This window comes from Ambystoma mexicanum, chromosome 7q, assembly GCF_040938575.1.
Source record: "Ambystoma mexicanum isolate Mex_15411 chromosome 7q, UKY_AmexF1_1, whole genome shotgun sequence".
Taxonomy (NCBI): Eukaryota; Metazoa; Chordata; class Amphibia; order Caudata; family Ambystomatidae; genus Ambystoma; species Ambystoma mexicanum.
Window position 1 is genome coordinate 661,048,465 of NC_090941.1, and position 25,607 is coordinate 661,074,071.

The 25,607-nt window shown below is 45.2% G+C and overlaps 1 protein-coding gene across 2 annotated transcripts in view; it reads left to right on the top strand.

Moving 5' to 3' along the window:
- Positions 1 to 25,607, top strand: part of FLT3 (fms related receptor tyrosine kinase 3) — an 842,728-nt gene that overhangs the window by 409,952 nt on the left and 407,169 nt on the right. For both annotated transcript variants that reach the window (XM_069639890.1, XM_069639891.1), the window contains exons 9-10: positions 18,076 to 18,244; positions 21,369 to 21,475. In XM_069639890.1, coding sequence (XP_069495991.1) covers positions 18,076 to 18,244; positions 21,369 to 21,475 — 276 coding nt within the window. The remainder of the gene's footprint in view (positions 1 to 18,075; positions 18,245 to 21,368; positions 21,476 to 25,607) is intronic.

Here is a 25,607-nt window from a genome sequence, read left to right on the forward strand (position 1 = left end):
GTAAGATGGTCGGACCCGGGTTGGTTCCGAAGTGCATACGGTGCGAGTGGAAGGCAGTGCAACCAACCCTTCTTTAGAGTAAGCTTCAACTTGGCTATCCTTTCCTTTAACAATCCGTTGAGCTTCTCACAGATCCAATTATCTTGTGGATGATACGCCGATGAGAACTTGTGCTTTATACCAAGCAGCAAGCTAATCTGCTCGAACACTGCATTGACAAAATGAGGGCCATTATCTGACCTCATGACCTCGCACACCCCCCACCTGGGGAACACTTCTCTCACTAAAAATGTGGCTGCACAGGTAGAGTCTGGGTGTGTACATGCACCTGCCTTAATCCATCTAGATAATGGACACACCACAACAATTAAGTATCTGTACCCGTTACATACTTGAATCATGTCGACGTAATCAACATGCAAGTGTTGAAAAGGCCCATTTGGCCTTGGGGTGACTCCTCTCATTACTTTAAATGTGTGCCCAGCTGTGAATTGCTGACAAAATATACAGTTTACCATAAAGAATGCAACATGCTCTGCTAAATTCGGTATGAACCAGTCTTCTGCGAGTGTTGCTGCTAGGTTCTCTTTTGTCATGTGCGCCAGGTAATGTAACTGCTCCAGCACTATTTTTAATAGGGCTACAGGCATTACTGGTTTACCAGTGCTGTCTTGTCACCACAAGCTGTCTTAGGGGTTTAAAGAACCCCTCAACGTTTCCACAGGTTCTTCTCTTCCTGTGGTGCCTCCCCTTGGAGTTCCATTAGCTGTGTTTGCCCCAACTTACTGTAACTTTCAGGTGCAGATCGTGTAACCACCATTCGCTCGATGGCATGGATAACTTCCACTTCCATGATTGTTTCGCTTTTGGATGCCATACGCTTGGCTTCCGTGTCTGCTGCTTGAATTCCGTGTGAGATAAAATCTGTCCATTTTGTGTGGGCAGCGCATTTCACGACCGCTATGCCCACTGGGAGCTGTAGTGCCTTGATCAGCCTGTCCAATAAGGCTGCGTGCTGCACTGGCGTGCCGTCTGCTCAGAGATAGCCCCTCCTTTACCAGCGCGCTAAGCCTGCATGCACTGTCATCGTCACATAGGTGGAGTCACTGTACACCGTTACTTCCTGGTCTGCGTGATTCTCAATGGTGAGTATTAACAACAATAATTCTGCAGCCTGTGCTGAATAATGAGATGGTATTCAAGTACTAAGAAGCACCCGAAATTCTCCATTTGCTGTGTGCTTCATTACAGCAGCGCCTGTATATCTTTGCCCATCATTTTGGTCGATCCTCGAAAACTCGTCAATAAAGACGATCTTTCCTTTTGCCAAGGCATTTTCTGTCACCCTGGGGATTTCATCATAGAATTCTTCATAATTTGCACAGTCATGCATGGGCTCTCCTTCAGTGACTGGCTCGGCTATGAACATAGCTGGGTTTACTATCTTACATCAGACTATTTTAATCGATGGATTTCATATAATCACTTCATAAGCAGAAGCTCTCTGAGAAGTCAATGTGCCCTTTGGTTTATCTAGAATGGCAAATAGTGAGTGCTCAACGTACAACGTCATTTAGCAACCCATCACAATGGTTGTAGCCTTCTCTATGGCAAACGCTGAGGCAGCTAAACTTTGTTTGCACAGAAAATGACCTCTCGTTACTAGGTCCAAATTCCCACTGTAGTATGCCAGGGGCTTGTACCCCAACATGGTTCTCTGTGCGAGTACTGCCGGCATAACGCTGCCATTTGTGTGTGAAAACAGGTAAAATTCCTCTGCATAATTGGGGAACCCTAGAACTGGTGCTGTGCAGATGGCTCTTTTGAGTTCAGCAAATCCTTTTTCCATGGTCTCAGACCATTCCATCTTTTCTTTTGTCACTTGGGCCTTCTTTAGGGCCTGAAGTAAAGGCTTGGTGTAAGAGCTGTAGTCGAAGACCCATGCCCTGACATAGTTGCATAGGCCTAAGAAGCTCTGCATCTGCTTTTTCATGTGTGTCTTAGCCGTGTTAAATATAGCTTAAGCCCTTTCTGGGGTTACTTTCTTTCCCTCATATGATATCAGCTGGCCTATGTACAGCACTTCTTGTTGGCAATATTGTAACTTATCCTTGTCAACCTTATATCCTTTCTCAGCCAGTATAGTCAATAGCTGAACAGAATCGTGCCTGCATTGTTCTTCTGTTGTGCTACAAATTAAGATGTCATCCACGTATTGCAGGATGATACTTTCTAGTGTGATATTGCTCAAATCCATCTGCAGGACTCTGTTAAAAATAGAAGGAGACTCACAGTACCCCTGTAGCAGCCTCGTGCTTTCCAGACACATTTGTTTGAACGTGAATGACGTCAGATCTTGTGAGTCATGGTGCAACGGGATTGAGAAAAATGCATTTTTCAGGTCAATCACCGCAAAATATTTTGCCTCAGCAGGCATAGAATTGTAGAGGGGTTCGGGAGTAGAGGGAACTCGGCCTCAACAATATCATATATGGGCCTCAGATCTTGAATTGCCTCCACGACCCCCCCTTTACTTTTTTCACAGGGTACACTGACGTATTACATGACGACTCTGACTTCACTAACATGCCTTGCTCTATCATAGCAGAAATTGTCCTAAAAATCCCCTCATCTGCCTCTATGGACATGGGATATTGTCAGGCTTTTGGTAGAATTGCTCCTGGTTTCAGTTTAATCTTCACTTCTCCAACCCCCTTCAAGAGACCTACGTCATAGGGGCCTGTAGTCCATACTGAGACAGGCACTTTGGCTATGTCGTCATCAAAATATTCAGGACGATTTAGTGCCAACATCATTCTCTGAGGTACATCTCTTTTAATCATCTTTACCCAAAAGGTGAGACTCACTTCCACCATTGTCTCTCCTATATCTGTTTGCTCTTCAAACAGATCATCATCAGTGACGTCAGTCAATCAATATCCTTCTTCAATGGCGATTACTGCACACCATTGTCGGCCCTCGTCGTCATAACCATCAATCAAGGCCACTCTCCCTCGCACTGAAGCCGTGTGTATCATCAAGGGAAATACTTGTCCCTTCTCCTCATGCATCAGTATTCTGGGTCTGAATAAGAACTCATCAGGGGTTCTCATGATTTTATCTGCAAGGCCTGGCAATCCTGCCATAAGCACACGCATACCATATGCGAAAATGTCTGGCTCTAATGTTATGGCCCTCCTGGCTATGTGTCCTGAGTATGCTCTAATCATTTTACATACATTGGAGTAGTGCATTCCTGGAGTGGAACATACTATGCTCTCCTCCGTGAACGAGATTGTCATGTTTAACCTTGTCATTAAATCTCGACCCAAAATGTTTACTGCGGTCTGCATCGAATATAGTAACGGCACATTCATCTCACAAATTCCTATGGAGACTGGAAGTGCATTTGTGAAGGGAACACAACTGGTAGCTCCTGTAAAACTCTGAGTATCTATGGCCTCGCCAGACAAGGAAAACTTGCCTTCACGTATGCAAGAGCGTGTTGCACCCGTGTCAACTACGAAGGAATATTCTTTATCCCCTATAACGACATCCACCCTAGGTTCCCAGTGAGGGTCTGGTGTCATTGATAGGATAGAACACATCTGGGTTACCAGTGAGCTGTCCTAGTTTATATACAAATTTGGCCCACTGTGTGCTGGTGAATTTCCCCCATTCCCATTGTTACTTCCCATTCCAGGGTTCATGGTCTGTGACAGTTGCAGCGGTGCCTGTTGGGATTGTCCTTGTGGAAAATCCCCCATGCTTTGCGGTTGATCCCCTTGTTGCGCTCTTGGCGCTTGTCGTTGCACCGTGTGATTCTGTGCACCACCCTGCTGTAAAACTGCAGGTGGATATGCCATGCCTGCTCCTGTTCCTTGGCCGTTCTGCGTCATGCCTTGATTTCTGCATGTGCGCGCCAAATGCCCTATCATTCCACACAGCCAACATACTGGCGGTGGTTGGATCATTTGCCCATTTGACATATCTTGGTTGCCATTTTGCATATTTTGAAAACCTTCCTGGTTATTTTGGAAACCTCCCTGATTGCTCTGCCATCCTCTTCCCCTAAATCATCTTCCCCTGGGGTAAAACCCTGTATCGCTCTGACTGCTCTGCTGTTGATTAGTCACCTGCGACATGCTCGATTCAGCCGCACTAGTTATCATGGCTCCCTCAAGAGCAAACTTTGACCATTTCTTTTGCACCAATTTCGCTTCCTCACCTTTTCGTGTTGCTATCTTTTTGCGATTCTTTTCCTGCAGCAGTCTACAATAATGTGCGATGGTCAACTGTATTTCATCGCAAGGCTTGGCTTCAATTCCCACCAATTTCTTGAGTGGTTTCTATACTGGCTCTGGCAGCCCTTGGCACAATATATGTTAAAACACAGGTATAGATTTTGTCCAAGATTCATGCGTCTCGAGTACCCACGCGTCTTGAAAATTCTCTATGTAAATTAACAAATCCTCAGACTCCTTCATTTTCCGTCTTAATATAGCTCAAATATCGGGAGTATCTGGGTAAAGAACTCGTAGCGCTTTCCATACTGCAGCTCTACAGTTGTTAAATGGAGCTCCGTCGTGTGCGGTATTAATTGTGGTTACGCCAGGGTAGCCTGCTCATGCCCACACATCATCTGCTCTCTCAGCAAGTATGGCGATTAGGAGACCCTTAATGTACCCTATAGCTAACGTGCTTCCTCCTGTCATTTTTTCTAACTCTTGTATCCATTTTCCGGCTTCTGATGTCAGCATTGGCAGCTTGTTTTTCAAATGTTCTCGATCCATGTGTGGCCATGGAATATATTGCGGTCTTACTCCCTCCTTCTCGAGCAACGGAAATTGGAATGTGTAGCCCTCTCTCTCTTCTCTCATTGTTCTCCTGTCTATTGCAGAGGTAATATTCCTGCATCGCCATCTACATGGCAATGCCCTTAGTCTGTCCATATATGGCGGCAAAGACACCCCCCCTCTGACCGTGAGATACTTCTTCATATTGGTCATGCTGCGTGGCTGACTCTGATGCTCTCGGTGCAGATTCGCTATTGGCTGACCACCTTTTTCCTTTTTCCCATCGGAGTCGTCTTTCGCTCCATCCCTCTTCCTCATTTTCCTCGTGCTCCTCCCTTTCGGAGTCGGACATTGCCTGTCCCCAACTAGTGCGACTTCTCGTATCCTCTTTGATCCTACTTATTTCTAATCTATCCAGTGATAGCTCTCTATTCCCACTACTTCGGGTGACATCCTCAGTGTCATACAGCTTAGTACTCTCCAGGCCCTCGTCTTCCCCCTCTTCTTTGGGTATTTGTTCTAGCCCATTTCATCATATATTCTATCGATTGTTTCTCCGATGATTCTGGTGTCAAAGTCGGTGTGCAGTCAAAATATCGAATGAATAATGTCGAAAGTCATAATATAGAAAACAATAATGTTGAATTTTTTATTTTTTTATTTATATATATTTTTTGGGGTCCAGGAATAAAAAAAAAGGGTAAAAAAAATAACTAAAACAAAGGGGAGTTCGGGGGAACCCCCCATTTCGAATCAAAAACGTAATAAAAAAATGCGACTTTTTGTTTTTGACATTTTTTTTCGAGATTATGACTTTCGACATTTTGACATTCGATTGTATGATTATAAACCAACGTCATCGTCAATATTTGCTCTAGACTTGCCTGGTACTGAATCGTCCTCAGGAAAGAATTCTTCGATATCTTCCCAGTCTACAACTGGAGCGGGTTTTTTAACCTCTCTCCCCAGATATTCAAGATTGCGTGCTCTCTGTCTTCGTTTACGCTCTACATCATCATCAAATTCTTTGCATTTCCTCGCCTCTTCTCTGACCCTATCTTCTTTCTCTTTTCATTTCTACTTTCATCTGCCCTTCGAATGTCCTCATCTCTTCGTCTCTTTATTCTTTTCCCACGTATCCTTCGCTCTTCGTCTAACCGTTGCTGTTTCTGTCTGTCTTGGTCATTGGCTGCTCTTAGTTTGCGATCAAGCTGTTTTTCTTGCTCTTCGCGATATAGCTGTTCTCGCTTTTGTATGTCTTTCTTTCTTATCCTTTCGTCTCTCAACTCCTTCTCTTTCCCCTTTCTCTGTGTCTCATCTAACCTTTCTTTTTGTTTCGCGTCATCAATGCCTTTGCCATCGAGTTTCAAAAAAGTGTGCCCTCCCATCCATTCGTCTTTTGCGAATGCTATCTCATCAGTTCTATCTTCGCTTCCCTTCCATCTCTCCCCTTCTCTCTCTTTGTCGAGAGATGCGCTTGTCTGTGCCTGATCCCTTCTTTCGTCATCACGTCTCTCCTTGTCCCTTGGGACTGCGGAGGCAATATTCTTATCCTTATCTTTCCCTTGATTTTCATCACTACTAGGTAGGTGACTCACATGCAGGGTTGCTGTACCCCGTGGCTGCTTTGAGTTCTCTCAGTGGGTATAATCCCTCATCCTTGCTTTCTTCAATTTTTGTTTTGGATGGGGAGTGTGGCACGGTAGGCATCTCACCCCCCTCTGTACTTACATTAAGTATCCAATCTGTCAGTGGCTCTTCCTCCTTTCCCTGCTCATACATTTTCCACAACTCGAGAACAGCAAGGCGTTTTTCTAACTTCTTGCCTGTATGTGTGGCATGCAAATATGTCATCATATGTTGCAAGACGGCTTTGGATAAGGACCCATTTTGTGGCCATGGCATGAACATCTTGTGGGCAGTTCCTTTAACCCACTTGGTACTGTATTTCTTTAGCTTGGGTGCGTGTTTCGGCAACTGCTTGCATAAGTGTGCCAATGGAGTCATATCTTCCATGCTTAAATCTGTTCCCTTTTCCTCTTATATAACACTTGTCAACGCTTTCATGTGGCTTAAACAACTTCTAACAATATGAGCGAGCACCAAACACTGCAAGCTCCAATCCAAAAAAATGTCCACAAAATTTGATACCTTCTAATTTACTCAAAAACATCAATTCATATGCGATTCTTTCTCAGCTCTTCAATCACATAAAATTTAAATCAGTTTTCTCAAGATTTTTTTTTCCTCATATGACGTCACAACAAAAAAACATGTAAAACAGACGCTTGACAGACTAGACAAACACCAGCTGGACACAGATATCTCTGCCTCTAATCATTACCCCTTCATGGAGTGTAAACGGATCCCTTTCACGACGTCTTTAACAGTTGTGGTTGTCTATTTGTTCCCCATTATGTGGGACTCTGGGTACACATTTCTTCTAGCTGTTATATTAAAGGGTAGGAATAAGGCAAATCCTATCACTTCTCGGGTGTCTGCCCCGGTAGCCTCTCTCTTCTCGGGTGTCCTCCCCGGTAACCTTTATTTATTTAATTATTCTCCAGTCATTATCCCCTTATATATATACAGTCTTCTCTACTTCTAACTATTTTTAGTTTTTTCCCGCCTCCCTCCATTACCGTTTCCTGTTACTTGTTCTAGAGCATGCACTTTTGCTAGAACATTAGTCTTTTTCACTCACCGTTCGCATGGTTCTTCTCTGGACCCTCGGGATCACCACCTTTGCTACCGCCTTCTTCGTTTTTTTGCCCATTCAGCTGCCTGTAGGAATGGGAAGGGATGCGTGGGGAACACGGGTACCTTCAGGCCCTGCCTGCAGTCTCTTTATGTTACCATTGTTTACGGGGAGCTTCACAGTCTACTCAGCTGAATGGAAAAGGACTTGTGATATTGCCGAAGACCTAGAGTTACTTTATGTCGACGGTCAATAGGTGTCTTATTCAAATCAATAATCGATAATCGATAACCATCCAATCTCTGCTTCCAAGTGTACTCAGGAGACCCCGGGCTGGCCCATAGAGCCGAGGTTTGCTCCGAGAGTACTTTAAGATGAGATAGCTGCACCTTGAGATGGATGGGGGTGCAGATTTATTACACCAACACCAATCAATAAGGACAACTCAATGGTTTGGCAAAGGGAGTCCATTCAATGACAAGTACAAAAAACAGGGAGTCATGGCAATCAGCAGTGATGCGATAGTCTGTCTCACTTCAACTCCAAAGAACTTCATAAAAAACACATCATTTATACTGAAAATTCATCATGAGTGACGTGTAACACTCAAAAGTTAATAAGCATTGCTATTGGTTCGGAAAAGGTAACTTTAATATAGTTGCTATATCTGTATATGGTAACGGAGTGAGGGGATTGGGTAAATACTGTCAGGAGGGCGTCTAAGCCCTTCCTTCAAAATGACTACTGTAGAGGTCACTAAAAGTACGACCCCCCTTTGGTTCTACTAAATATAGGACCCTAGATTATTTGGTCCATTGTGATTGGGTTGGCACCAACCCCATGCATAAATTTCCACTTTACTTAGCAGCACGCAGAATGGTCAGCCAGGTGCAGGGTGCCCCCTCAGCTACCCGGCCTTCCTCCAATTAAGGTTACAATCACTCATCAATTCAACAACAATGTGTCAATTATGTTACTGTGGTTGGCCTCGAAACTGCATCTTCTGTTTGGGAAGGTTCCGATATCTCTTCCTGGGCGGATTCCAAGCATAGGTGTGAACTTGTGCTTCTCCTCGCTCGGATGGTCACGTGATGCAGACACCGTGAATTTGACTAGTTTCTCTAAATTCGTGCATTTAATTCTTATTCGGCTTGCCAGCTGCCTACGCTTCCTTATCTTGACCTTTCAGAGACAGGATATTCTGTTCTTAAGTTTCAATTAGATGCAGCTACTGTTCGTTCCTTCTATTGGTATGACCTTGGCTCTCTTGGCACAAGTTGCATCTGCTGAGTTTAGATTCAGCCGTCTCTTCTCATTTTGCTAGAATATGAATCTTGTCTTGTTTGGCCTCTAGTAACTTGAGTTGATTCTGCTTTTCGTGCAAAGTGGATCACACTTATAATACTGTGCTTCATTTTGCGGTAGATTATGTATAATGGCGCTTGCCGCGCTATTCTTCTACTTAGCATAGCAAGCCTCACTGTTTTCTTAGCTTTCTTGCAGTTTCAATCATATGTACAGACGTTAGCTGGTTGAATATCTTCATCCTGCTTACAGCTTAACTCTATTCTGCTTTGATAGCTTTCTATTACTTTATGCTCACAATCTCTTTTCTCATGGCATTTCGTCTCCTTGTGTCATTTTTGGTTCATCATTTGTTCTATCTGTGAGTCTGTCCGGGCTCTCATGACGTCACCATTCATCTTCCATTAAGGACTTTTTGGTTTCTTCCAGGACGGTACTTAGGCAATCTTCATTTCGTCTCATTTGTTGGTAGGGTTTTCTCAATAGATACCTTACTGTCCATGGTTGTCTGGGTATTGGTACTTCAATGGTGTTGCTTTTCTTATGGGTACTTGGCAGCGCTCTACTGCGGCTCTCAGCTGGTTTATTTGCTCATCATACGTCACATATTTTGGTGTGAACGTTCCTGGTACTTCAAAATGGGCGATGGGAGTGCAGGCTTTATTTGGGACCTCCTCTACAGGACGATCTTCAGAAGATTTCTTTCACCATCACAGGCACGATCACTGGGTGTGAAGATGGCCTGCCTGGAAGATCCAGAAGAAGCTGCTCCACCCGAAGGAACAGACCCGGAAAGTAGCTGCCTGTATGCTGAGCTGGAGGATTGTCACAGTGGCAGACATCGGCCCTGACAGAGTGCAGTGTTTAGGACCCCTGGCAGATGGAGTCATCCGTCCGGATCGTGTTCAGGGGTTTGGGGGCTTGGCAGTCTTGGTCGTGTGCAACGGGGCCCGGTGATCCAGTCAGCAGTGAGCTGTGCTGCAGCCTTTATGACTGGACGCTGGTCAGGCTGGAGATGAGGGACGTTGTGTGCCCATGGATACTGGGCCACCCACAGTGCCACTGGTTCCCAAGGTGGTCTCACCAACTGTGTCTAGAGCCTTACAGACCAAAGGATAGCGGGCGCCCGGGGGTGACAGGTATCATGGAGGATTGCCCCCGGAACAGAGACTGAACATAAATCCTGTGCAGGTGGTTTGGCAAACTGGGTAGGGCACACAGGCACCAGAAGATCTTGTGAAGTCCTTGATACATCTATCGAGGAGGAAAAATAAGAAAAGGAGCGAGAGGGAAGAGTGGCGGAAAAAGGGAGACATGGGTAAACAGGACAAACAGGCAAAGCTTTATTTTGACACTAATGCGGGAGTGAACAAATCTAAAGTGCAAGGCGCAACTATGTTTGAGGCACCATGACAAATGGAAGACTTCAATACGAAACAACTTGACACGGAGATTAAAGCAATGTTTGTGTAGCTTAAGGTCGGCATTTGCTCACTAGAGGCCAAAATAGACTCACTCACATGCAAGATTGATCATATGAAAACTAGCCTGGATAAAAATGCTGATAGGCTTCACTGGGTAAGAGGTGATATAAAAGACGCAAAATGAAAAATGGAGTTGGAAAAGAAAATAAAAAAATATAATTGAGCTTTATAGGCACGGCCTGTGAAGGGTTGGTTGGTCGAATACAGAGCAATTGCAATCCATACACAAGTTAAAAACTAATTTATGGTGTAAGCACACACATATACTAATACTAGTATAAGCCTGATAACCTGGCATATACATGGATTAAGAATGAATACAAGTGCTTGGCTATATTGAATATACATTTTTGTTTATTCCAAGGAACATATCTGCCAGGCTGTGTAAAGCAACAAGGTTGGCTTGGTTATTGTATCTGATGGTCACAGAAAGGGGTACAGCAAACCTAGGCACACAAATCCTGTCTGGAGAATTCAGATCTCGATATCTGATCTTTATAGTACATGGTCATTAGCAATAGCAGCTCTCGAAAACGGGTGTAGGAAGTGCATCGTGGTGGCTACTTTTTTAAAGATCTAATGCATGGTAGCGAGTAATTTCTATCAGCCTAAACGAGGAATGAGATAATGCTTTCAAGTTAAATGGTGACTGTGATGTTTGCTCTGCCGCCGCTAGAGCGAGCGGCGGTGTCAGCGTGTTCGCGGCCCCCTGCCAGGGAGGCCCGGCTCGCGGAGCAACACAGCGCGCTGCGCAAAGAAAGATACGCGACTCGTTCGTAGCTTGCATAAATCCGGACTGGCGCGAAACCGCCAGTTCCGGTGATTCCTTTAATCTCCTCCCACTCCTTGTGTCACGTGACCGTTCTCTCCCGGCACGTGACACCACATTCCTCCCCAAATTGGAGGTAAATTCACACATGCTATAGAATGCATTTTAGTATGGATTATTGTCTCTTCTGTTAGTCCCTTTACAATATACCCCGTCTATGACATACCCTTTTAGGCGGGATGATGGTTTGGGCTTCTCCCTCAGGCTGTAGCGGGCGTTCCGTCCTTTGGGCGAGGTGTCGGTGGTGGTTCCTTCTTCTGTCTCGACCTCTGGTGGGCCCGGACTGCTTGACTCTTCCGGCGTATTTTCGCGGGTTGGCGGTGTGAGTCTTTGGGGCGTCTCCACCGTCTTTTCTTTCGGGGATAGGGGGTGTTCTTCCCACATCTCCGTGGGTACTCTCTTGAAGTGGGATATGTTCCTGGTCACCGTCTCCCCTCCTCGGGTGGCCGTGACCATGCTGTGGTTGGTGGTTTGAACTGTCCGTGGACGGACTTCGAAATTTAGGGACATCTTCCTTGGCTGTGCCCGGTTTTTGACGAGGACAGTGTCTCCGGGGTTTAGTTCCCGATGGTGTGCGCGCCTGGCAACGCTCTCTTGCTCGTTGCGCCTCTTCCTCCTCACATCCATTTCTTGGATGTCTAACTCGGGTGCGACCCAGTGTGGATGTATGGGGAGTTCCGCCTGTATTGGTACTCCAAACATGAGGGCTGCTGGACTGATCCCAGTGGCTGAGTGTGGGGTTTGCCGGTGTGTCCTCAGAAATTGGTAAACTGCCTTTAGCCAGGGGTGTTTTTGCTCTTTGGCAATTCTGATAACTTTGTTTAGTGATCCCATGAAGCGTTCTGCATCTCCGTTGGCCTGAGGCCATCGTGGGGTAATTCGCTGATGCTTCACGTTCACCTCTTTGAAAAACTCTCGCAGCTCTTGGCTGGTGAATGACGGTCCATTGTCACTCTTCACCTTCCTTGGGATCCCGTGCGTGGCGAATATTTTCTCCAGCGTGGTGATGGTGGTTTCTGCATTGGTGGATGGTACATGTTCTACTTCGGGGTATCTACTGAATTCATCTATCACTACAAGCAAGTATCCTTCACCTGCGATGGTGCAGTGGTCCATGCTGACTGCGTCCCATTTTATGCAGCTCCGTGGTGCACTGGCGATCGGTTCTGGGTTCTCCGGCCTCCTGGACACTTGGCAAACTGCGCATGACTCGATTAGTTCTGTGATTCTCTGATGCATGTTCGGCATCCACATCCGGGACTTGAGGTACGCTGAGGACTTGACGATCCCTTGATGTCCACCGTGTGCTAGTTTGAGTGCCCTCTCTTCGAGGGACTCCGGTAGAATGATGCGGTGGCCTTTCAGGAGCACTCCCTCTGGTGCTATCGACAGTTCGTGCCTGATCCCGAACAGTGCTCTGAGCTTGGTTTGGGCTGATGTGGTGCGGTGAGATGCAGACATGAGATAGGTCTTCCAACTTCCCGTTTGGATGGCCGAGGTAGTGTGTTGCAAGATGGCGTCTTCCCTTGTTTCTTGCATTATTTCTTGCAGCGTCAGGGCTCGTGGCCTGGCACACGCCACCACATGACAGACGTGCTCGTCTGTTTCTTTTGCATGATGTCGTTCGCTGTCGGTGGCGGGTCGCGGATGGCGGGATAGGTAGTCTGCCGGGTTATCTGAGCCTGGCCGATATTCTACTTCAATGTTGTACGGCTGCAGTTGCAGCATCCACTTCTCTATGCGGGCCGGGGGGTGTGGAGCAGAGCCTCTGAAAATTGGTATCAAGGGTTTGTGGTCCGAGAAGACTTTCGCTTGCTTTCCCAATAGGTACACCTTGAAGTGGCGACACCCCCACAGTATTGCTAAGGCCTCCTTTTCGATGTGGGCGTAATTCTGTTCTGGCTTTGTGAGGGCCCTGCTGGCAAATGCGATGGGGAACACTCTACCTTCGCTGTCTGTTTGTGTTAGTATGGCCCCTAGGCCTACGGGGCTGGCATCTACGAGGAGCTCAGTCTGTCGGTCTACGTTGAAGAACGCCATGGTTGTGGTAGCCGACAGGGCGTCCTTGATCTGTTGGAATGCTCGCTGGTGGACTTCGGTCCACTCCCATCTTTGGTCTTTCTTGGTCAGTTCTCTGAGGGGACTCGCGATGCTTGCGAGGTCCGGGATGAAACGTGCGCAGTAAGTTGCCATCCCCATGAAACTTTGCACCTCCGATGCAGACTGGGGAGGTTTGAAGTCTTTGATGTCTTGTACCTTGGATGGGTCTGGGGATACGCCTGCGGCACTGAAGATGTATCCGAAGAAGCATAGTTCATCTTTGTCAAATTCACATTTCTCAGCATTGAGCGTCAGACCTGCTCCCTCGAGTCTTTCCAGGACTGCTGCTAGTCTCCGGTGGTGCTCGTCCTTGTCTGCGGCGTATACCAAGATGTCATCACTGATGTTGGTGGCCCCAGCTAATCCTGTGATGACTTTACGGATCTCGTGCTGAAAGACTTCTGCGGCGGATGAGATCCCAAAGTTCAGCCGCTTGTACCTCATGATGCCGAGGTGGGACGAAAACGTGGTAATGTACCGCGATTCTTTGGACAGTCTTAGCTGGTGGTATCCTGATCGGAGATCGAGTTTGCTGAATACCTTCGCCCCGGTGAGGTCTACGATGAGCTCATCAATGGTGGGAGTTACGTGGCGCTCTCGGCCGATGGCTACGTTGGGGAGCCTCATGTCGATGCATATTCTCACCGCGTTCTGCTGTTTCGGTTTCTGGGCTACCACCATAGGTGAGACCCACGGGGTCGGGCCTGATGTTTTTTCGATGATTCCAGCCTCCTCGAGTTTGGATAGTTCTTCTTCTACAGCTGTTCGCAGGTGAAACGGGATTTGTCGGTGGCGCACTGCCTTGGGTTCGACGGTGGGGTCTATGTGTAGCTTGATGGACCTCCCCTTCAGGCATCCGATGCCATGAAATAGTTTCTTATGACGGCCTAGGATGTTGCTGAGCTCGTCGTGTTGGACGCTGAACGCGAAGTGTATCAGCTTTAGTTTCTCCGCCGTTCTGCAGCTTAGTAGGGTTTCGCAACCAGCATCTACGACGTATATCCGTGCGCGGCAGTTTGTGTTGTTGTGCGCAAAGTTGGATTTGAACGATCCTTGCACTGGTAGGGGTTTCTTGGATCCATAGGCGTATAGCCTGACTTTCTTCTTTTGGAGTGTTGGCTTTGGGCGAAGCCTGTTGAAAGCCGTCACAGGCATGACGTTAACTGTCGCGCCAGTGTCAATTATCACTTTGAGTGGGTCTCCGTTGGATAGGACTGTGCACGACGGTCTCTTCTTTTGGCGCGATCGGCCTGATTTGACTGCCGATATTAAGTGTACACGGTGTACTGGTTTTCTCCCTTTCTTCTTCTTCCCTTTTGTCTGTCTGTCAGGGGACGAGCTGCAGTCGCTCTCATCGCTGTCGCTTGAGCTCGGGGATCTTTGGGACTCGTCGACTGCTCTTGCTTTGCCTCTCCTCGTCTGTTGGCGGGAGTGTTCTCTCGGTGCAAATCTCCTCCGTTGTTCTTGTGTTGTGCGGGAGCTTGGGTCTTTGTCATGTTTGTTTGGTGGGTTCAGGCAGACCGCTGCGTAGTGGTTGAGGCAGTTGCATTTTCTGCACGTGGACCCCCAGGCGGGGCAAGAGTCGCCTTTATGCCATGGGCCTCCACACCATTTGCAGGCTTGGTCTCGTCCTTGAGGTTGGTGCGGCTTCTGGTACTGTTTCGGGCGAGTTGATTGTTGTTTGGAGATGGCTGCTACGTCTTCTGCGGGTCCGGGGCAGTCAAGCGGTAGTCTCTGGATGGCGGCTTCCATCACCGCTACTTGGTCCTCTGTCTGTTCACGGAGGCGTGCAGTCTCGAGAATGCGTGAGAGTCGCATGTTCTTCTCTGACAGGATTGCCCTCCTTAGTTTTTCCGACGAGATTCCATTGATGATCTGGAGGCGAATGGCGAATTCTTCGTCCGGGAACTCACAGCCTACGGCCATTTCGCGAAGGCGAGCGTGAAACTTGACTACTGTTTCCTTCTCGCGTTGGCGTGCCATGCAGAAATGGAACCGCTCATAGTCCGGATTGAGGTCAGGCTTATACATGTTGGTGAGCGCAGCCCTCGCCGCTGCGTAGTCAGTGTCGTTCCCGCGGTTTGGTAGGGCGTTGAAAAGGCGCAGGGCTGCCGACCCTACATTGAGCAAGAGGAAGGTGCGCATCTTTTTGGGTGTGGCGATATCTCGTGCCTCTAGATGCATCTCAAATTGTTGTAGCCATATTTCCCACCGGATTGCTGCTCCGCTGGTGAAAGGGTCGAATGGCGGCATGAACGTTGTCAGTGAGGGGTCGCTGCGCTCCTCGGTGATGCTCCTCCTTGATGATGAGGAACCGGTGCTGATTCTTGTTGGGCTTGTGTTTGGGCTCGACATGTTGTTCTGTGAGATGGTTCTTGGGGCTGAGCGTAGCTGGTGAGGTTATCCTTGCTGCCTGGTGTGACGGCACATAGCGTTGTGCGAAGTGCTGCGGTTCCGGGCCGTGGTGGGCTGCACAATGGCTATCCTGGGGTGTCGGCGCGTGTCCAGAGATATCTTTTCTCTTATTGTTTGGTGTGGGAAACGAGATAGATGGAAGAAGAAAAACATTTTTTTTTTTTTTTGCGTGGGCGTTGTCTGAAGCTTACCGGTCTCCGCGGAGTTGTCGTGGGTCTGTGGACGCCGCGGCTCCTTCTGGTGCTGGGAGGCGTGCAGTCCACACCCGCCTCGTCGCCAGTGTGATGTTTGCTCTGCCGCCGCTAGAGCGAGCGGCGGTGTCAGCGTGTTCGCGGCCCCCTGCCAGGGAGGCCCGGCTCGCGGAGCAACACAGCGCGCTGCGCAAAGAAAGATACGCGACTCGTTCGTAGCTTGCATAAATCCGGACTGGCGCGAAAGTTTCGCGCCAGTTCCGGTGATTCCTTTAATCTCCTCCCACTCCTTGTGTCACGTGACCGTTCTCTCCCGGCACGTGACACCACAGTGACCAGCCAAAGTTTTCACAAACTGTCAGATAATGAATGCCAACTTTAAATGTACAATTTCTACGGGAAGTCCGGCATAAGGCACTTCATTATACATTTACATTTAAATAGTCTTCCAAATGATACTAACATTTGGTACACTTAAGTCTGGGCGATCATGCTGGCAAAATAAACGGCCAGCCGAAACGCTTCGGACATTCAATGGGTGCTGAAATCATGGAATTTAGTGGCGTTTTTTTTACCTAAAAATGTAGAGAAATTTGAGGTAGTAGGAAGGCGTTAAGAAATAGAATACGGAAAATGTTCATTCATGTGTGAGATCAGCATCAAAAGAAATAGTTAAAGATCCCTCTAGCAAATTAATGAGAGGGCAGAGCTCTCCTCTGCAAAGATTAAAAGCAACAGGAGAGAAATATCTTAGTTTAGATTATGGAATTAAATCTACGTTTTACTGGAGGGATTTCAGAGTAAGCATAAGAAAATAGTAAATACGTTCATTTAGAGCTCTGATAATTTGTCATTTCCATATAGGAGCTTTTTGTCCAGTATGTATGTCACATACAAAGGTTGTACTGGTATTGGATGGGTTCTCCTCCCACTGCCTCCCTCCCAGCCCCCTGCGCCTCAGTAAACTTGTTTCCCTACCTGCCTTATCTCTCAACATCCCAAGCCCCCACCCCGAGCCCACACGTAACTCTCACTTTCACAACTTGACTCCTGACCTCTCTGCACTGCTCTCATTGATGCCTATGGAAATAGAGATGGGACTACCAGCAATTCTCTTCCCAATTTCAATGGTGGACATCTTTTTTCATAGTTTTTTTGTCCACTTGTAAAATCGATTGCACTCTCTGTCGGTGCTATTTCACAACTCCAAATAATGCTTTTCAGCTCCCGGCCACCATGCTGGCGTGCTGATATAACCCCACCATCTTGGGGGTGGGGGGGTGGTGCCCAGGGGGTAAGGGGGCATCTCTTTACTGGCAATAACGGAGCCCAGCGCTTGGTTAAAAGCTCTTGCTTCGCTCAGGCATTACTAGCTGGTAAGTCCCCCACCTTGGGGGTTATTGTTTAGTAATGAGTCTTGTTGGTGGCAAAAAGGCTACTCTAATGGAACTAGCAAAGCGCATATAAGAAGGCTAGCCGAATGAGTTAACAAAGCAAGCAACCTTCGGAATGGTAACTTTACAATGCAGAAACAAGGGAAGAACCTCGAAAGAATGCGGGAGGGGGGTGAACATGATATCTGTTAAATGAGAATAATGTAGATGGGTCAATAGCATTATAAAGTAGTTGTCTTTGAAAGTGGATAGTTCCACATTCCAAGAGGAGACCTCAATGGACCCTGCCCGTGTTAAAAAATGAATAAAATAGCAGTAATACATACATTATTCCGGCTCAGTAAAATAATACATTCATTTAAAAGACACATCATTTTCTGAACTCTTTCTCATTTTAGCTTATGTATCTTTTTAAATAAAATATTTAAAAACATTAAATTAGTGAATAACAAAATATATATATATCAGTATCACTTTTTTCATTTTAGTTTTGCCATTTTGGTTTTCTTCATTTTTGTTTCTCCATTTTCGCATGAAATAAATATTTCTTACTTTAATTCTACATTGTCTGCCTTTTTTGTATTATTATTTTGGTTGCCTTCACCTAGCTGTATGGCACTTTCCCCCGTACCCTCTCTTTTTATGTCCTGCTAGGTGGGCTATTAATCAATGCATACCACAATTTTAGTGACTCAGTGTTATTTGATCTGTATCTGACTTGTTTATTCGATGTGCTTTTAGAATTCTTTTATTTGGCAATCTTTAATAAGTGTGCAGTTAAAGATAGTCCTTTTTGTTTGTATCAACATAATAATGAAACATACAAAGACAACACAGGCTAAGAATGTGTTTTGTGTTCTTAGATACCGGATTCATTGATGCTTCAACATCCAGTGAAGAACATGAAATTGATTTGAATGAAGTGTTTTGTTTTGAAGTTCGTCTCAAGGTCTACCCAAATATTCACTGTATGTGGTCTTCCAAGCGCAAGAACTTTCCTTGCGAGCTGAGCTACAGTGATGAGGCCTACAGGTAAAGTTGATATTTAAAACACTACTGTTGCTTTGTAACATTTTAAGTTTCTCTGATTTAAAACTTATTGTGAAATTAGCACATGTAATGGCCCTCATTACGGGTACACAGGTGAGGTATTCAAGTGGCGTTAAGCGATCCACCACCATTTTTATTGCACATATTATGAGGGTGGAGGTCACTTTGAAGAAAAACCTGTAGTAAAGGACTGGACGTTTTTTTCTCCAAAAACATAGAGACCTTATTGCCTGTGGAATAACCACTGGAAGTAATTGCTCCAATCCTAAATGAGTCGAAAGGCACCCTATAGAGGGTAATACCACACCCTGGGATTCTGGAGGATTTACATCTTGTTCTGAGGTGCTGATGTGGTGGCAACAGTATTCATGTCTGTTGGATTCACCTCTAGTTCCAAGGCGGTAATCTGATGGTAACAGTATTAAATCCTTACGAGAGCGTTGCATTTATTTTAAGGATGTGCTTGCTGTCAAGTATGGGCTGTGGCCTCAGTTTAAATCTAAAGCAATGTCATCACTATATTTAAAGAGGTCTGGGTAACACACACAGAGCATACAATAGGGCAGGTAATAGACATATTATTATGTACGTGTAGTAATATGCTAATGCGAAAGGTACTAAAATGAACCAATCAAGCTGCTTTAAAATGTGAACGGCAATTATTGAACTGAATTAGCCATCCGATTAGGCCACCGGTAGAGTATCACACACTTGCAATGCTGGGACCAATATAGATGCTGGATAATATAGGTCACTAGAGATCTTGATTACTATGTGGCAGGGTTGTTCAACTCCAGGTCTCGAGGGCCGGAATCCTGACAGGTTTTCAGAATATCCCTCCTTAATATTCATGAGACAAATTTGCATAAAATGACTCTAGAGGTATGCCAATTCTCTCATGAATATTAATACGGGATATCCTGAAAGCCAATCAGGATTCTGGCCCTCGAGGCTTGCAGTTAGACAACTCCGCTTTATGGCAATGTAATGAAGGCTAATTCTTCAGACCAGAGAAGGGAACAGCGCCAGAAGTCGTGTCTTTCACAGCACCAGCCTTAGGCATCTACTGCTTGAAATAAGGAAAATAAAATCACCCCACCCTTCACTGTTGTGGTGTGATTAGACTTGTTTGCAACTCGTCATCCCTTGAGTACTGCTAGTTAAAGAGGCATGACTCTTTGAGGTAAGTGCTTGTCTTCTCCCCAAAGGTTTCCTTGTTCTACTTTTTAAGGCTCTATCGATTATTCTTGGTCCCCTTTACTGCATTGCCGGGCTATGAGGAGAGGAATCAAATGAGGAGAGGAAGATCATGGCCCACAGATATGTCCATTATAATGTGCTGACAAAAATGATCATGATAATGAGCACATCAATCTCAAATGTTCTATGCAAATAGATTTGGTTTTGAGAATGTGTCATACAAGATATGCCTACACATCATCTACTTTCTGATCGTTTTCTTTTAACTTGCTTGGTAGACAGAGCTATTGGGTAATTACTTGTCTGGGGTATTAGTGCAGCATCCCTTTCGTGCATTTCTACTCCCCATTATATATCCACCCTGTTAGATAAATTACTGGTCCAGCACCAGACCATAATGCGGTCTAGCAAAGGGACAGGTGGTCTTTGCTGCTTTGTGGGGCAGATTATATATATTCGACAAAAAAACTTTGGTTAAGCCACAGTTAAGATGATCCTATTTAACAAAGTGGGTGTGGAAAGTGAAGACTGTCTTAGCTCTGAGTCCCCCCATACATGTGCCTGATGATGTAATTTTGTATCCTATTGTTATTCCCTGCTGTGATGTCATGTATTTGCTCCTAGGGTGAATAAAGCTGAAACTCAGAGTTGTTTCAACTAAGTCACATATGTCCACAGCACCACCCACTAGCCATCATTGGAGGTTCACAACCATTTCAGAGCCAGTGAGCAATGTGCTGGGGATACGAATTATCTCAAATGCATGCTCATAGTTTGTATAGGGCAGCACTATTTTATAAATCGTTTTACCGACCAAAGACATGCATCTCCCAATGATGCAGACGCCTGCATAACCATTTCACCCTTATTAGTAATCACTTGTGCAGTATAGTCTACATTGCACATTGGGGAATGTCTAGCAAATAACATCATTGTTATGCTGAGTTTATAAAAAAACATACACCATAACTCCTGCACCTGAAATGTGAAAGTAGAGTAAGCTATTTCCGCAAAGACTCACTTTTGACAGAGCAGCCCAGTAGCAATCATTGGAAGTTCACCTCCTGTTCAGAGCCAACGAATAATGCATTGTGGGTATGCACATTCGCTCCCCTAATAAGGCTGAAATGAGCATGTAGTTGTCTTCATCATAGCTGTCTTTCCTGGCTTAACAAAGCTATGTATTAAATAGCAATGCCCTACACAATTTTCCATGTTTTTGAGGTAAAAGCATGCATTTGTGCTAACTTGCATTTGAAAACACGTTTATAATACCAGCTCATCATGTTATTAACAATACATTTGGGGGTTAATACATTCTTCCACTCTTAAAATTCTAAATTGTAAAACTCTTTCAATCCTGATTTATGGGTTTGTATTTGAGGGTGGACATTCTATCCAGAGTTCATGAAGTATGAGGAGCTCTGCTGAAAGAAATCCCCTAGACCTCGCAATATCTACACAGGTTGAAGCTATTCAGTGTGAAATCACTATTACTCGGATTGTGCTGCATCAGTTTCACGCAGTATGTGTTTTTATACATATATTTAACCCACCGTAACTTTGATGGTGGTTGGTAAAAAGGCATGCATGCTTCAATCACATTTATCATGTCAAGACTGCACCACACTGATGATCCCCAATGGGGGTGAAACACGTATGTGGTTGTCTGCAACCTTGAGAGCTGCCTGCCTTGGGTTGATGAAGCTATGTATAATCAGATGGCTCTCTCTTCTTTGGAAGAAACCATGTCGTGACATTCTCTCACCTGAACATTTCAGTTCTTATAAATATTTGTATTTGTGCATCCTTAAACATGAATACTAATACACACTAAATTAAATGTGTCTAGTTCAAATGAGTGTTGCATACTGACACCTGGTCCTCCTCTCACATTTCTGAACAGCTTGTCTTCAAAGTTCTGTAATCATTCCTATCAGTCAGGAGAGTACATATTCGATGCTGAAAACGAGGATGCACGAGTGCAGAAAAGGTTTACGCTGTATGTGAAACGTAAGTGATGCTCTTGTTGCTAAGTATTGTCTTTCATTGCCTTAAATCCAGTTATTCCAAAGATTGAGAGAAGTAAGCAGCTGCTACTGGTTGTCTCCAAGTATTGCTTGGTGTGGAGTGGCCATTGAGCAGTCTACGATGGTAGATGTTGTGGTTATCATTCTTACACATCCCTCCAACAGTACAGGGACTGTGGTCTACATGGGAACCAACTGCCTCATCTGACATTATCACATTGCATAACCCAGTGAGCTTTCTCCGTGATGGCACACAACATGCTCATCAGAATGTTATGTTACTGTGGGTTCTGCGATAACACTATCTTTGCCATTATAATGGCCTATTGGCGCTTTGGGGCCTGCAAGAAAAAGATGGGATTGTGGGTAGAGGTATGTGAAAATAGAGATTTCCTTACAGTGGAAAAGAATGGTGGGTTGGGGGGAAAAGACCTTCCATCCATCATTCTGCTTATGGTGCTGAAATGTGACCAACATGTGGACATTTCGGTCCTTTTAGAGGTTGGAGTATTGTGTGCACTCTGATTGGTCAACATTGTAAACAGAAGTAAAAACACATATAGCCCTCTAACTGGTATTTGCCAATAAAGAGACAAAACAGAGTGGGTTGTGGTATGCCAAATGCAAGGTTAGCCAGCTTTATTAGCAATGTAAAGCTGGGGGAAAAACCTGATCAACAGCCATGCTCTCACTCAAGATTTTCTCCAACATTTCAACAGGAAACAGCAGTTAATACAGTCATTTTGATGTCATAATTATGAAAGCCCATCGCTCCTGATCATTGGTTCACTATGCTAAGCTACATATATAATTCTATATGTCCAACAATAATGATTGGACAATTCTATATCTAATATCCCACCCATAAAACATCCCATAGAATGTGCTACATCATCATGCTTGATTATTATTGGTAGCCTCTAAATTACTTCTGCAGTGAATGCCTGTCACATGATCTCCCTTCCTATGTGTAGCCACAACCTTATCTGCCTACCATTTTCCTACCCTACTTGTGTAGTGAGTCCCTGTCGTGTGGACACACCTTCCTCCTTCCTGTCACCTAATCTATTCTATTTTAAACACACTAATTGTGCAAGCTAATGCCTTATCAGTTCTCCAATTGTGTGGCGCAAAACGAACTATTCTTTGTGTCAGCTGCATTGCCAGAAGAATTTAAAGTGCAGTTTGAAATGTGTCCTTTCTTATCTTATTATTTAGTTTCTTCTGAGGAAGGCAGGGGGCAGAGCCTAATCATGCTCTCTAGTCAATAATTACCCAACTAAAATTGCATCAATTTCAGCAATCAGAGTGCACAAACATTCCAGCTTCCTATCTGGCTGTGCACACCCGACACACAAAGCTACAACTGAATTCGTTCAAAATCTTAGTGGCGATGTCCACACAAAAATAGTTGAAATAAGTGAAGGTTCGGCCAATTCTACTTGGCCGACAGAAATGTTGTCAAGCCTCACTTATGGGTGGGTCAGTGGAGCAGATGGGGTAGAGCAGAGGTTGCTTGCTATTAGATCAGCGGTATAAGGTAGGTTGGGAGTTCATGCTGCTTGCACGCATGTGTTTGTGTGTTTCATGTATGGTCTTTTTGCATTTTGCTAACTGGTGATGTCAGACTAGCAGTCAGCCATTTCGCAGGCCTTTTATCCAGTGGTATGGGTTTATGGGCTTTAGTACCAATTTCAAGCTGTTTCAACGTTATTTGCACTTTTGATTTAGTATTATTGTTTTGTTTTGAATGTATAAACATGAAAGGAAAAACAAGTGAAAAACTGCCAAGAATGATAAAAGCAGCAAACTAATATATTAAAATATGTAAGCAGGAATAAAACGAATTCGGCAAATTTGAGAAAGTCGACTTGAAAAGCATGTTGTAGAGAATGTCATTACCTTTACAACACTATGGGCCTTATTACGAGGCTGCGGTAGCACGGCTGCCGCCGGTATTTTATTTTTTACGGCACCCAGAAATGGCCAATTACCAGGTCATTATGACATTGCCGGACCCGGTATTTGGCCATTCCTGGGCACCGGGAAAAATTCTTCCCCATTCTCATTTGAGCCCCATAGGGCTTAATGGGAATGAGGAAGCCGGATGCACCAGCACCGTTATGAATGGTGCCAGTGCATTCGACATGCTGTGCTCGTGGGTGCCACTCTGCCTGCCAAGTCAGACCTGGCGGGCAGAAAGGCACCCGCAAGCACAACTCGTAGTTTGCCGGTCCGGGAACTACGGTACCAGCAAGCTTACCGGTACCGTAGTTCCCGGACCGGCAAACTTATAATGAGGCCTTATGAACTTAGAACCAGGCCTTTGAAGGGTTTGTAAGATGTATTTTTTGCGGCCATAGCTTCTGAAAATCATTTCAAACACTAACGACTGTACGTTGAGCTATAAGTGGCAGGATACCCTGCGTTTCATATCTTTAAACTTCTAGCTCTCTGTCCTTCCTTCCTCTGGCCCTCTGTCCTTCCACATAGGGTCCCCCCTCTAGTTACTTATGGTGACACAAAATGGAGCAGTGAGAGCTGTCTGTGGTCTGGGCCATCAATCTCGGGTGTCTGAAGCTCGCAGGAATTTGCATTGGCTTCCGGTCGATCAGAGAATTCAGTTCAAGGGCTCTGTGATGGTGTTCAAGTGCCTTATTGGTGAAGCCCCTGTATATCTTTCCTCAAGAGTCAAAAAGACTCTGTTTAGGCAAACTCTACATTCTAATAACAATATCAGACGTCTTCCATCTCGAGTACTTCTCAAACAAATGGCTTGGACATCTGCTCCTTAGAAGCTGTGTATCTACTGTCCAATTTAAGAAACATCTCCAGACATTCCTATTTGAAAAAGGAATAGGCCAAACTGCATGTCACTTTATTTTTTGGTTAAATCCCTGCTGACCCCTTAATTTGTATTTGTTGTCTGTCTGTGAGGGCCCTGAGGCCTTTGGGAGAGTGGCACAATTCAATAATTAGATAGATAGATAGATAGATAGATAGATAGATAGATAGATAGATAGATAGATAGATAGATAGATAGATAGATAGATAGTCAGATAGATAGATAGATAGATAGATAGATAGATAGATAGATAGATAGATAGATAGATAGATAGATAGACAGTGCATGGAACAGATGTAAATCTAGTGGTGAAGGCACACTTGGCTAAGACATTTTTGTTACACCAGTAGTGCATTTATAGTTGCAACTGAGCCATTAACTTTCAGCCTCTGCTTAGAAATAACACTGGCAGGCCAAAATGTGATCCCTCTGCATGATAGAGCTAGCTCAAAGAGATCCCAGGAGTATGTGCTTTGGACTGGAAGCAGGATGTAGTGGGTGGGAATGGCCATATATATTAGCATTACCAAGGGCAGTCAATGGGTGGGTAAATAACCAAACAACAGCCACAAGCTTTGTGTCTTGCCTGACATGTGATCTCCGATCCAGCTTTACACCAGTGAAATAGTTTCTGCTCAAAGGTTGCGCTTAAACGTCACCTAGTTGCCAAAACTAAAGATCGGTAGGGATGCGTGAGGCCTGTGCATGTACAAGGAGCGCATTCACAGTTATGCAACTGGTTGCAAACGGGTGAGGGATAAATGGGTAAGAACACAGACATCCTATTTGACTATCCAAAATGAGAGTTAAGCAAAGGAAAGCTACGTCCACCAGAACTTTGGCGATTCACAAAACAGATGCAAATAATTTGCGTGTGCTTTTACTGGAGGAAAAGTGCACCTATCCCAACCTGAAATAAACCAGGAATTCAACAGGAGCAAGTTTGCAGGAGTAACTTTGGGGCCAATTCATGGAATTTTTTGCACGGTTCAAAGTGACTTTGCACTGCTGAAAAGGGACTTTGCAGTGCCAATACAAACCCTGATTCATGAAGTGTATTTTTGCAGTGCAAAGTCATTCTGTACTGCAAAAATGGCTTTGTACTGAATTTGTGTCACACTCTGTTGTACCGAACAAGGCGCTAGACGGCTCGCAGAGACGTGCTGAGCATGCGCAAACTCCATGCAAGTCCAGGAAAAGTCCCGCGCAGTCCATTCCATGCATCGACGAAAAGGGATTTGCGTGCAGAATGGCCGGCAAATCCCAGATT